This window comes from Anabrus simplex, chromosome 1 (genome assembly GCF_040414725.1).
Source record: "Anabrus simplex isolate iqAnaSimp1 chromosome 1, ASM4041472v1, whole genome shotgun sequence".
NCBI classification, from domain to species: Eukaryota; Metazoa; Arthropoda; class Insecta; order Orthoptera; family Tettigoniidae; genus Anabrus; species Anabrus simplex.
The window spans coordinates 843,793,662-843,807,545 of NC_090265.1; the positions used below are offsets into that span (position 1 = coordinate 843,793,662).

At 39.4% G+C, this 13,884-nt stretch overlaps 1 protein-coding gene across 2 annotated transcripts in view; it reads right to left on the reverse strand.

Annotated features, from left to right (window-relative positions):
- mTor (serine/threonine-protein kinase Tor) overlaps positions 1-13,884 on the reverse strand; it is a 415,570-nt gene that overhangs the window by 146,124 nt on the left and 255,562 nt on the right. For both annotated transcript variants that reach the window (XM_067136412.2, XM_067136411.2), the window contains exon 22: positions 7,840-8,044. In XM_067136412.2, coding sequence (XP_066992513.2) covers positions 7,840-8,044 — 205 coding nt within the window. The remainder of the gene's footprint in view (positions 1-7,839; positions 8,045-13,884) is intronic.

Genomic DNA, 13,884 nt, shown 5'->3' on the forward strand with positions numbered 1-13,884 from the left:
GGTAAAAAGAGCCTCGGATCAAAGTTATTGCCTAATGTGACACAGTCTTTGAGCAGATCTGTCAGGTATGACAGCCAACATGGCTCCGATGATAGACGGATTTGAAAGAAGAGAAAAGTACAAATTGTTTGGTCGGAGGAGCTATACCAGATGAATGGAGAGTTGCTATAGTAGCCCCTGTGTATAAAGGAAAGGGTGATAGACATAAAGCTGAAAATTACAGGCCAGTAAGTTTGACATGCATTGTATGTAAGCTTTGGGAAGGCATTCTTTCTGATTATATTAGACATGTTTGTGAAATTAATAACTGGTTCAATAGAAGGCAATTCGGTTTTAGGAAAGATTATTCCACTGAAGCTCAACTTGTAGGATTCCAGCAAGATATAGCAGATATCTTGGATTCTGGAGGTCAAATGGACTGTATCGCGATTGACCTGTCTAAAGCATTTGATAGGGTGGATCATGGGAGAATACTGGCAAAAATGAGTGCAACTGGACTAGACAAAAGAGTGACTGAATGGGTTGCTATATTTCTAGAAAATAGATCTCAGAGAGTTAGAATAGGTGAAGTTTTGTCTGACCCTGTAATAGTTGAGAGGGGAGTTCCTCAGGGCAGTGTTATCGGACCTTTATGTTTTCTTATATATACAAATGATATGAGTAAAGGAGTGGAATCGGAGGTAAGGCTTTTTGCGGATGATGATATTCTCTATAGAGTGATAAATAAGTTACAAGATTATGAGCAACGGCAATGTGACCTCGAAAATGTTGTGAGATGGACAGCAGGCAATGGTATGTTGATAAACGGGGTTAAAAGTCAGGTTGTGAGTTTCACAAATAGGAAAAGTCCTCTCAGTTTTAATTACTGTGTTGATGGGGTGAAAGTTCCTTTAGGGGATCATTGTAAGTATCTAGGTGTTAATATAAGGAAAGATCTTCATTGGGGTAATCACATAAATGGGATTGTAAATAAAGGGTACCGATCTCTGCACATGGTTATGAGGGTGTTTAGGGGTTGTAGTAAGGATGTAAAGGAGAGGGCATATAAGTCTCTGGTAAGACCCCAACTAGAGTATGGTTCTAGTGTATGGGACCCTCACCAGGATTACCTGATTCAAGAACTGGAAAAAATCTTAAGAAAAGCAGCTCGATTTGTTCTGAGTGATTTCCACAAAAGAGTAGCGTTACAAAAATGTTGCAATGTTTGGGTTGGGAAGAATTGAGAGAAAGAAGAAGAGCTGCTCGACTAAGTAGTATGTTGTAGATGTTGATTCCCATAGGGAACCTAAAATATTTGTCCTGAATGAGTAAATTTATAATACCAATATAATGGTCCGTTATTGGACATTATAAATTTTCCAGCTAACTCATTCTTGGTTGTCTGCGTTTCGCCCTCGTGTGCTAAGTTAGGCTCGTCAGTTGGGACTTAGCACAGCACCCAAGATGCAAGGCTAGTGCATACCGTGGAGGCCACTGCATAGGCTATTTGAAGCCACCAGCAGTGCCAATGCACTGTGAGAGCTATGTCTCATTTCCAAAAATAGATGTCTGCTTGGCCATCAAATGATGTAGATGTTGATTCCCATAGGGAACCTAAAATATTTGTCCTGAATGAGTAAATTTATAATACCAATATAATGGTCCGTTATTGGACATTATAAATTTTCCAGCTAACTCATTCTTGGTTGCCTGCGTTTCGCCCTCGTGTGCTAAGTTAGGCTCGTCAGTTGGGACTTAGCACACCACCCAAGACGCAAGGCTAGTGCATACCGTGGAGGCCACTGCATAGGCTATTTGAAGCCACCAGCAGTGCCAATGCACTGTGAGAGCTATGTCTCATTTCCAAAAATAGATGCCTGCTTGGCCATCAAATGATGTAGATGTTGATTCCCATAGGGAACCTAAAATATTTGTCCTGAATGAGTAAATTTATAATACCAATATAATGGTCCGTTATTGGACATTATAAATTTTCCAGCTAACTCATTCTTGGTTGCCTGCGTTTCGCCCTCGTGTGCTAAGTTAGGCTCATCAGTTGGGACTTAGCACACCACCCAAGACGCAAGGCTAGTGCATACCGTGGAGGCCACTGCATAGGCTATTTGAAGCCACCAGCAGTGCCAATGCACTGTGAGAGCTATGTCTCATTTCCAAAAATAGATGCCTGCTTGGCCATCAAATGATGTAGATGTTGATTCCCATAGGGAACCGAAAATATTTGAGACATAGCTCTTACAGTGCATTGGCACTGCTGGTGGCTTCAAATAGCCTATGCAGTGGCCTCCACGGTATGCACTAGCCTTGCGTCTTGGGTGGTGTGCTAAGTCCCAACTTACGAGCCTAACTTAGCACACGAGGGCGAAACGCAGGCAACCAAGAATGAGTTAGCTGGAAAATTTACAATGTCCAATAACGGGCCATTATATTGGTATTATAAATTTACTCATTCAGGACAAATATTTTAGGTTCCCTATGGGAATCAACATCTACATCATTTGATGGCCAAGCAGGCATCTATTTTTGGAAATGAGACATAGCTCTCACAGTGCATTGGCACTGCTGGTGGCTTCAAATAGCCTATGCAGTGGCCTCCACGGTATGCACTAGCCTTGCGTCTTGGGTGGTGTGCTAAGTCCCAACTGACGAGCCTAACTTAGCACACGAGGCCGAAATGCAGGCAACCAAGAATGAGTTAGCTGGAAAATTTATAATGTCCAATTGGACCATTATATTGGTATTATAAATTTACTCATTCAGGACAAATATTTTAGGTTCCCTATGGGAATCAACATCTACATCATTTGATGGCCTAGCAGGCATCTATTTTTGGAAATGAGACATAGCTCTCACAGTGCATTGGCACTGCTGGTGGCTTCAAATAGCCTATGCAGTGGCCTCCACGGTATGCACTAGCCTTGCGTTTTGGGTGGTGTGCTAAGTCCCAACTGACGAGCCTAACTTAGCACACGAGGGCGAAACGCAGGCAACCAAGAATGAGTTAGCTGGAAAATTTATAATGTCCAATAACGGACCATTATATTGGTATTATAAATTTACTCATTCAGGACAAATATTTTAGGTTCCCTATGGGAATCAACATCTACATCATTTGATGGCCAAGCAGGCATCTATTTTTGGAAATGAGACATAGCTCTCACAGTGCATTGGCACTGCTGGTGGCTTCAAATAGCCTATGCAGTGGCCTCCACGGTATGCACTAGCCTTGCATCTTGGGTGGTGTGCTAAGTCCCAACTGACGAGCCTAACTTAGCACATGAGGGTGAAACGCAGGCAACCAAGAATGAGTTAGCTGGAAAATTTATAATGTCCAATAACGGACCATTATATTGGTATTATAAGTGGTATGTTCCGAGCTGTCAGCAGAGAGATGGCGTGGAATGACATTAGTAGACGAATAAGTTTGAATGGCGTTTATAAAAGTACGAAAGATCACAATATGAAGATAAAGTTGGAATTCAAGAGGACAAACTGGGGCAAATATTAATTTATAGGAAGGGGAGTTAGGGATTGGAATAACTTACCAAGGGAGATGTTCAATAAATTTCCAATTTCTTTGAAATCATTTGGGAAAAGGCTAGGAAAGCAACAGATAGGGAATCTGCCACCTGGGCGACTGCCCTAAATGCAGATCAGTATTGACTGATTGATTGATATATTGACCCTAACTGGTAAGACCGAAGAACTCAGAGATACGATGCAGAGGAAAAACATATCTATATTAGGTCTAAGCGAAACAAAATGGAGAAAGACAGGTAGCAAGGTTCTCAGAATGCTGATCATGGACTTTGACTATATGACAAATGAAATTCACAAGAAAACAAAGAAGAAACGAAAAATAAACACATGGAAATTAGAAAAAGCTCAGTTCCAGGAAGAATATCAGAATAGAATACAACAAAACCTACCACAGGGAGAAACAACAACAGTAGAGGAAGAGTAAAACATTTTTAAAGATTCATTTGTGGGATTAACTGGGATTTCCATACGTTGAGTCTGGTCTGTAATTCCTTTTCTGTTTCACTCCAAATCATGATATCATCAGCAAAGGCCACTGCATTCAGTTTGCCTAAATGTTCCTTGACATTCTTCATTTTATTGTCCATAACAGTGATGAACAGTAGTGGGGACAGTGCACTTCCTTGTTGAACTCCACTCTTGGTCTCAAACCATGATGATCGACCTTCCCCAATTTGTACACAGCTGTATAACATCTGAATTTCACTTACCAGTCCTTCTGGCATATTTCCTTTCCTCAGGCCTCCCAGATCTTATCTCTTATAACACTAACATAGGCCTTTTCTATATCCAGGAGTACAATGACCAGGTTCTTGCCTTTCTCCCAATACTTTTCCATCAGCATGCAGGTGCTAAAAATTAGATCCATTGTTGATCTGTTACTTCTTGCTCCTCCTCTAACTGTGGTTCAATGATGGTTCTCAATCTCCTTTCTATGATCATCTATAGAATTTTTAGCCCATGTGACAGTAGTGTTATTCCTCTATAATTGGTGGGTTTCCGTCTGCTGCCTGTCTTAAACAGGGGAATTATAATGCCCTTGCTCCAATCTGCAGGTATTTCGTTGTCTGTCAATACAGCATTTAGTACTCTGTGTAGCCATTGTATACCCTGGATGCTTGCTGCCTTCATCATGTCTGCATTCACTTCATCTGTACTTGAAGATTTTCCTTTAGGCAGAGATTTTAAGGCTGTCTCATTTTCTGACCAGGTGATGAGAGGTTCTTCATTGGAAGCTTGGATTTTTGATTCTGTATTTTGTTCTTGAACTGGTCTATTCAGTAGGTGGTCGAAATGCTTTTTCAGGACTTCTCTCATGTCTTTCTATCCTAACCAGATTTCCATTTTCATATTCAAGTGCCATTATGGTATTCATTGGTTTCCCCTTACCTCTGATAACCCTATACAGTAGTTTCTTATTGCCTCTGCTGTCTTCCTCCAGTTTCTGAGTGAATATATTCCATGCCTTGGTCTTTTCTTCTGTAACTGTTCTTTTAACATCCAGTTACTTGTTTCGGTATAATTATTCGAGGTTTCTGATCTTTGCCTCGTCTCTGGCAAGATCTGGTTTATTTTTCTCCGGATCCCTTCCTTTCCGCAAATTTCTTTTTCTGATCGCTGCTCTTACTCTTTCATTCCACCAAGGTGTTTCCTTCTCTGTTGTTTTCATACTTGTCATTCCACAAACTTCAGTTGCTTCCATAACCAATGTGTCCCTTAGTCTGGTCCATTCTGCCTCTCCATTTTTCTTTCAGCTCTTGGTTAACAGGGTTTTTATCCGGTTCTGATACTCAGTTCTCTTATCTGTTTTCTGGAGTCCCCATACTTTGATTTTTGGCATTTTCCTGTTCTGTACTTTTGGCACATAGTAGTTTCTCAGGTCCACTAGTAATAGACGGTGGTCACTGTCAAGACTCTCACTGGGTATTACTCCGACATCTGTCACCATTCTACTCCTTTCTTCATCTGAGATGACATAATCAATTACAGTCATTTGTAGGCCATCCCAACTGTACCGTGTCATCTTATTGCCCTGTCTCTTCTTGAACCAACAATTTTTCACCACCAACCCACTCCTCATACAGAAGTCAAGGAGATGTTCAATTTCTATATTTCATCCACCATATCCATGAGGTCCAATTACATTCTCATATCCTGTTCTATCTGTCCCAATCTGTGCATTCAGATCTCCTATAATGATTACTTTCTCTTTACTAATAACTTTTTCCAAGTCATCAAGAAACTGGTTCTTATCCTCTTGACAACATCCATTTTGAGGTGCATACACCTGTACCAAAGTTAGTTTTTTTTTCTTAAATGAATAGTCACCTTTATTATTCTCTCACTAACATACTGAATGTCAGCAACTCCTTCTAGATCTTTACTCATGATGTAACCAACATCTTTCCTCATCTCTTTGTCATTTCCATGCCAATACAGTGTATACTGTTTTCTTATTTTCTTCATTCCTTTCCTCCTCCATTTGGTTTCACTCAGCCCCAATATCTTTAATTTCCTCCTTTCCATAAGGTCCACTAGTTGTTCAGGTTTTCCTGTGAGAATGACTAAACTGATGGTCCCAATCCGTGTTAGTCTCCTCCGGGACTTTTGTATTTTTGCAAGACCCTGCCCTGTCTATCATCCCTGACATGAGTCTGCTCATGCTGGCGCCTTAATTTAGTTGATAAATACGTTCAGAGGCTCTTATGTGTTTTGAAACAACTACAAATAAGCTCATTTACTGGCTTGCTAGGCCTAACGTAACTGAGGATTTTCTTTTGGGGTTTACTCTCTTAGCTTTTGAGGATCCCTTCTCATCCCACAAGGCAGTGGGTTCAATCTGCACTACTCCCAGAGGAATGGGTTGCTTTCTCCGCTAGCTCCACCATACCGAATCATATTCTCCACTTTTGCTGCTGTTGAGGTCTTCACTCGTTACCCTGAGCTGGGACCCTTTACAAGATGTTACACACCGAGTCAGAGCGCTCTGGGACTCACACATAGGCAGGGGCGCCACTCCCTGGGCAGGGCTGCCTCTAAGAGGGTCCCTCCCGTTACCTTATGATAGCATACCAAGGGAGCATATCTGGAAATGCCTAAAAGAGTTGGGAGTTTATGACAGTCTTATTGCAAAAGTGAAAGATGCTGTATGATAAAACCAGAAGTTGTGTGCAAGTGTCCAAATGGTTTGAAATGAAGAGAGTAGTACAATAAGGCAGTGCTCTGTCACCCCTCTTATTTATCACTGCGATGGATGCCATAATAAAGGCTCTAAAAAGGAAGGAGCAGCAAGACTTTCAAGCTTTCATCTCTGCATACGACGTGGTGACCTGGGGTGAAACCAAAAATGATGTGGAGAAAAAGCTGCAGAAATGGAGTCAAGAGTTTAAGAGGTATGATTTAAATATCAACAAGGCTAAGACAGTGGTGATAAAGTTACAGAGGGGAGATGACAAGCCACAAATCAGAATAAATGACACCAAACTGGACAGTTTTCCAATGTTTAACTACTTGGGTAGTATAGTATCAAAAGACAACCTTGCAAAGTATGAGATGGACAGTCGAATTAGCAAGGCAACTCAATTTTACCACCAAGTAAGACAACTGCTGTGGGATAAACAATTAACATTAAAAGCAAAGATGACATTATATAAATTATATTATACACCCATCCTCACGTATAGCATGGAAACTACCACGTTAACAAGACAAGACAACTCAAAACTCTAAGCTGCAGAAATGAAGTTCCTACGCAACACGATACAGAAGACCAGGAAGGACGAGTTCAGAAATGAAAAAGCCCGAGAGGAGGTGAGAATTTAAGACTAGGCCTACTCTAGTTTAAATGATAATAAAAAAATGCTATGCTTTCCGTCTGTTCTACTACCAGCATGTAAGATGGATGAGTGCAAGCAGGATTGCAAGAAGGGAATATGAAAAGTAAAAGGAAAAAGACCAGTGGGTAGACCTAGAGGAAAATGGACAGATCTGGTGAAGAAAGATGTCGAGGAGAGAGGGCAAGATTGGGAGAAGATTATGAGAGAACAGTGGTTCATGGATAGACAAAGATGGACGGGGCTCGTACACCACATCCAGCCAACTGGAGATGGTTAACGATGATGATGATGATGATGAAGTTAACCATAATATAAGGACTTGCAAGAATGTCTTAAAAGCAGGTCCTTTTTTGCCTTGTATTTAATTTAAGACTAGGCCTACTCTAGTTTAAATGATGATAAAAAATGCTATGCTTTCCGTCTGTTCTACTACCAACACAGCTGTCTCTAAGACCTCTTAACTTACCTTGTCACAGTGCTCCATGAACTCTGCCAGGTTGAGAATGGTCTGCGTGATCTCTGGTAGATCTGGTACCATTAACGCTTGCTCTAAACTCTCAATCAGCTCTGTCTGCTGAGATTTATTCAGTTCTGTCCAGCAAGAAACAAATGCTGCATTGAAGAGGTCTCTGGGAAGCTGAGAGTATGTCTGTGCCAATGCCCAACAAGATCTACAACAAACAATGGCATTAACGATAACTTATGCTACTTAAATACAGTTCTTCCTCAAACAATTCATTGAATCATGTCAAGTTCAACAATCAGGAGGTTAGAAATACGAAGATTCCACACCCTGAATAATCTTAAAAGACACTTGTATGAGAATCTTCAAGACAACATTATACAATCATTCTTAATAATTGTTAACATTTTACTTTCTGAGTACCAGACCTTACCAAAGCATTTTTATATTAAATTTCAATGATCTCTTTTGTATGGATGGGGGTTGGTGAGTAAAGTAAGTATGCAGTTTTACACAACTGTTGATATCATAGGACCTTCAGTTTTACAAGAAACCCAATCCTTAGGGACATGACCTTACATTTACAAAATTTCACAGAGATTGGCTGAGATCCAAACTGCAATGAAAATTTGGTTTCTAATAAAATATCTCGCATAATATTTAATAGCACTTACTTGATTCAAGTGCCTTTGCTGGCAGGACCTAGTGTTTACAGAGCACTATGTCTTCTGGTATGGGCTAGAGCAATTTTGTTATTTTCATTGATCTGTCTCAGCTTTATCCTTGGCTTGGACAAAATGAAAGGGACTGAGGTATGAGTGATGCTAGTAATGCCATTCTTTTTGCAGCCAGTCCCTGCTATGAATGGTGTGAAAATATTTCTCATAGGGTCGGTTGGTGCATGCATTTCAGTGGGCTTGGCAGACTGATATATAATAGCAACTTCTGGCTCGGCAAGGAAAGCAACGGGAAACTACCTCACTCCTCATTTCCCTAGTACGCCTCTTCAGTGATGCCTAGGCCATCTATGACAGCTGATGGCGGAACTGTTGAGGATCCAACCAGCCTTCGCGCTGAGGACTAAACATACATACGTGATTCAAAACTATTCCATCACTATTTTTATACATCATTTCTTTTCTTTTCCTGCTAATTTTCATTCTTGAAAATTAATGCCCATTACATAGAGATAACAACAACAAAAAAACCACACCACCATCAATTATTATCGAGCGGAGTGTTTTCTATCTTGACTACGGTCATCTTCAGCAATAGATTTACGGGACAATAATAATGTTATTGTTTTTACACCTCACTAACTACTTTGGACGGTTTTCAGAGATTATTATTATTATTCTTTCCGATGAGGCCTGCTAAGGACCATGGACCACGTGCCAATTTCAGTTCAGTTCTTCATACTTTTTGTTTTCTTTTCCACTATTAATAATAATAATAATAATAATAATAATAATAATAATAATAATAATAATGTTATTTGCTTTACGTCCCACTAACTACTTTTTTTAAGGTCTTCGGAGACGCCGAGGTGCCGGAATTTAGTCCCGCAGGAGTTCTTTTTATGTGCCAGTAAATCTACCGACACGGGGCTGTCGTATTTGAGCACCTTCAAATACCACCGGACTGAGCCAGGATCGATCCTGCCAAGTTGGGGTTAGAAGGCCAGCGCCTTTACCGTCTGAGCCACTCAGTCCGGCACTATTATTATTATTATTATTATTATATTAATTTTACTGGCCATACAGAATCATTTGAGCCGTTCCACACTCACTTTCTCTTTGAAGGTTGAACTGTTTGGTTCTTGTGATCTGTCCAGTACTTTTCCATTTGTTCTAATTGTAATTTTCTCAATTTGCCTGAAATCGCTATAGTCCTATGTGTAATTTCTGATGAAAATTTGAGAGTCTTAAGAAGGGTGTTCATTTTATTTTTTGTTCTCTGCATTTGCCATCTTGAGTCCAACTGCTTTGAGATCTTGCAGAATTTCATGGATCCATTGCCCTTCTGTCTTCTTTTCAAGATTTCTCATCACTAGTTGTTGTAAAATCAGGTTTCCTGGCAGTCACAAGATGTGAAAGAAATAAGAGATTCTTTTCTTCTTTATTGTGCTGGTGATTGGGTCAATCTTTCAATATACACTTTCATTAGGAAGGGTTCTCCAGATTTCTTCGACCTAGTACTTTTTATTTATGCAAGTTCCAATGATTCTACTTTCAGTTTCAAGAAGCTGATAATTTGTTCTTCCATTTTTAAATTGAAAAAGGGCTTCACAAGCATACGTGGCCTCCGGGAGAGTTACGGTTTTATAGTGTAGGATCTTGCGTGTCAATTGACAAGCATTTCTTATTATACATTGACCAGATTAGAAACTGGGCTTTTTTTCATTTTGTTAGTTCTATTTGTCCATGTTTCTTTCTTGTTTAAATTGTGTGTGATGATTTCTCGAAGATATTTAAATTGTAGAACTATGTTCATTTTCTGATCCTTTATGGAGCCTATGTATGCTCAGGGGTTTCATGGGTGGGATCTCAGTTTTCTAAAAGAATATTTAATTTATTTTCTTTTGCTAGTGGCTTTACGTCACACCGACACAGATAAGTCTTATGGTGATGATGGGGTAGGAAAGGCCTAGGAGTTGGAAGGAAGCGGCCGTGGCCTTAATTAAGGTACAGCCCCAGCATTTGCCTGGTGTGAAAATGGGAAACCATGGAAAACCATCTTCAGGGCTGCCGATAGTGGGATTCGAACCCACTATCTCCTGGAGGCAAGTTCACAGCTGTGTGCCCCTAAATGAACGGCCAACTCGCCCAGTGTATTCCTATTTTAAGGGCAATTTTTTGCAGACTGGTGATCTGGGCACAAACTTCTTCCAAGTCACGGGCTAAGAGACCTAAATCGTTTGCAAATCCCATACACTTTGTTCTTATTGAGAGTTTTGCTCAAATTTTTGATTGTAGGTGGGTTTTTCTTTCGCCAAAGTTTCATGATTTAATCGAAAGCCATATTCAGAGGCAATGGAGATAATCCTTCACCTTGTCTAAGGCCAGTTTTGACACTTCTCCCGTGAACTTTACCTTGGAATTTGTGTTAAAGTTAGTTTAATGATTTTTTATTAATTTGGGATGAAGACCATATGATGTGAGACTTTTTAAAAGTGTGGGTTATACTCACTATCATATGCTTTCTTGAAATCTATGAATGAGATAAATAGTTGTTTATTTCTACACTTGTAATATTCCATTATTAATTTCAGGCTTAATATTTGGTCTGGGCAGCATCTGTGTGGGCACATCTTCCTCGGTATTCTCATAGTTGTGGTTCCAAAGTTGTTTTTGATCCTATTGTATATTATGCAAGAGAAAATATTTGTATATGCAGTCTCGAAGGGTTATTCCCCTGTAATTTTCTGGGTTGTTTTATCTCTTTTTTAAAATAATGGATGGATTACTCCTGTGGTCTAGTGTTCCAGAATTTTTTGCACAACCCACATTTTTCCAGATTTCTGCAAATACTAGATCTTTACCACATGCATTGTAATTTTTTAGTTCTTTAATTACAAGTTCTACTTCATCAATGGTTGGAGGATCTATTAGATCAGGAGTTATTAAAATGAGTGTGTCAATGTTTACTTGAAATGTTTCTCGTTGGTCATTGCAGTATGGAAGTTTGTTGAATGTCTCTGCGAGGATCTTTGCATTTTCTTATTTACTATGGGTTAACTTTCTGGATTTATCTCTCAGCATTAGTGTTGGGGTTTCATATTTTTGAAGATATCTGCCAAAAGTTTTGAAATAATCTCATGATTGTTTTTTCTTAATACTCATCATCATCATCATCATCATCATCATCCTAAACCATCTCCAGTTTCCCGGGTGTGGTGTACCATTCTTCCTCCACCAACTTGTCCCAATCATGACCTCTCAACAGTACATCGTTCTTAACTAAATCTATCCATTTCCTTCGTGGCTTTCCCATGGGTCGTCTTCCTTCTACTTTTCTGTAAAATTCCTTCCTTGCAGTTCTGTTTACTGGCATCCTCTTCATATGACCAAACCACTTCAGTCTTGATATCTGAATCTTATTGAGGAATCATCTATTCCTACTTCTTCTCTAATTTTCTCATTCCTAATCTTGTCTTTCCTGGTTTTCTGGATCATAGGGCATAGGAATTTCATTTCAGCTGCCTGAAGTTTGGAATTATCCCTATTGGTCAGTGTTGTGGTTTCGAGACTGTATGTAAGAATTGGTGTATAAAAAGACTTGTACAATGTCATTGTTGTTTTCATGGGTGTTTGTTCATCCACAGCAGGTGTCTTACCTGGTGGTAAAATTGTGTTGCCTTATTGATTCGATTGTTCACCTCATGTTTTGCTAGGTTGTCATTTGATGTAACGCTACCCAAGTATTTAAAAACTGGAACGCTGTCCAGTTGGGCTTCATTTAACATGACTATTGGTTCTGCTCCTTCCCCATACACTTTCATCACCACCGTCTTGGTCTTGCTGATGTTTAAACCATATTTCTTAAACTCCTCATTCCAGCTTTGTATTCTCTCCCCCAATTCCTCTTCTGAGTCACTCCAGATCGCAACATCAACTGCAAATGTGAAGGCTTTGATATCTCCATGTTCTTTCCTTTTAATAGATTTCATTACTACATCCATTACAATAATAAATAGAAGTGGTGACAATGAGCTGCCCTGCTGCACTCCTCTCTTTGTTTCAAACCAGTCCGACAAACCATATCCTACTTGAATACAGCTTCTGTTCCTACTATACAACATTTTCACTTTGTCTATGAGGCTGTCTCGCACTTGAAGTTCTTTCATGCATTGCCAAATTCTTTCCCTTGGTACATTGTCGTATGCTTTCTCAATGTCCAAAAACATTAGAAATAAAGACTTGTTCTTCTCCCAGTATTTTTTCCATTACCATCCTAATTGCAAATATAAGGTCTGTAGTTGACCTTTCTGGTCTGAAACCATAATGTTCTTCCAAAATTGGTTCAACAATATCTCAGATTCTGGTCTCTATTATTTTTTCCAATATTTTCAGGACATGAGACAGTAGTGTGATACCAAGGTAATTAGTACATTTTCGTCGGCTTCCTTTCTTGAACAGAGGTACAATGATGCCCATCTTCCAGTCCTCAGGAATAGTATTTTCCTTCCATATCTTGTTGAGCAGCCTGTAGAGCCATTGGATTCCTGGAATTCCAGTTGCTTTCAGCATATCTGCACTTAGTTCATCTATGCCCACTGCCTTTCCTTTCTTCATGCTCTTGAGCGCATTTTCAACCTCAAGCCATGTAATTGGTGGTTCAGTTGTGGTTCCTCGACTTGGCTCTCCTCTATCCGTTATGTTTTCTGTATCTCCATTCAGCAGCTTTTCCTTAATACTAATTTATTTATTTTACATTTTATGGCCCACATTCGACCACTCTAGTAAATTATACAAATGATTTCTTGATTTCCTATCAATTAGGATTTTTTTAATGATGTGGTCATGTAACACATGGAATTATGTTTATTAATTCATTCATTAATTTATTAAAGACTCCCCCTAGTACTAAGACTGCCCTCATGGACAGAGTATAATAAAATCTCTGGTTCACAGAATAAAATGCAGTTTTAAAATTAATTAAACCTACTGCCTTAATACACAAAAATCATCCTTATTAAAATATATATCAGAATGATTATTGTATATGATAGCTGAATTATTCATGAACACTTATCCCAAACCATACAAGTGGTTCCTGAAGATGTTTATGGAATCCTTCAGAGTGATGACTGCAACGTTCTTTATTAGGCTTTTATCTAGGCCATACGTTTGTAGAGGTAGAAGCCATGGCCTTGCAGTCTGAGCTACAGAGATACCCCTAGTCTTTCTCATTACACCATCAATTATGTATATTTTGATTTATAATTCTAAGGATATTTTACAACCACAAAGGAAGGAGTGTCACTTACCAAGACAAGGACAGGTTAGAGGCATGCAAGGCAGAAACACATCACAGAGGTTCATAACA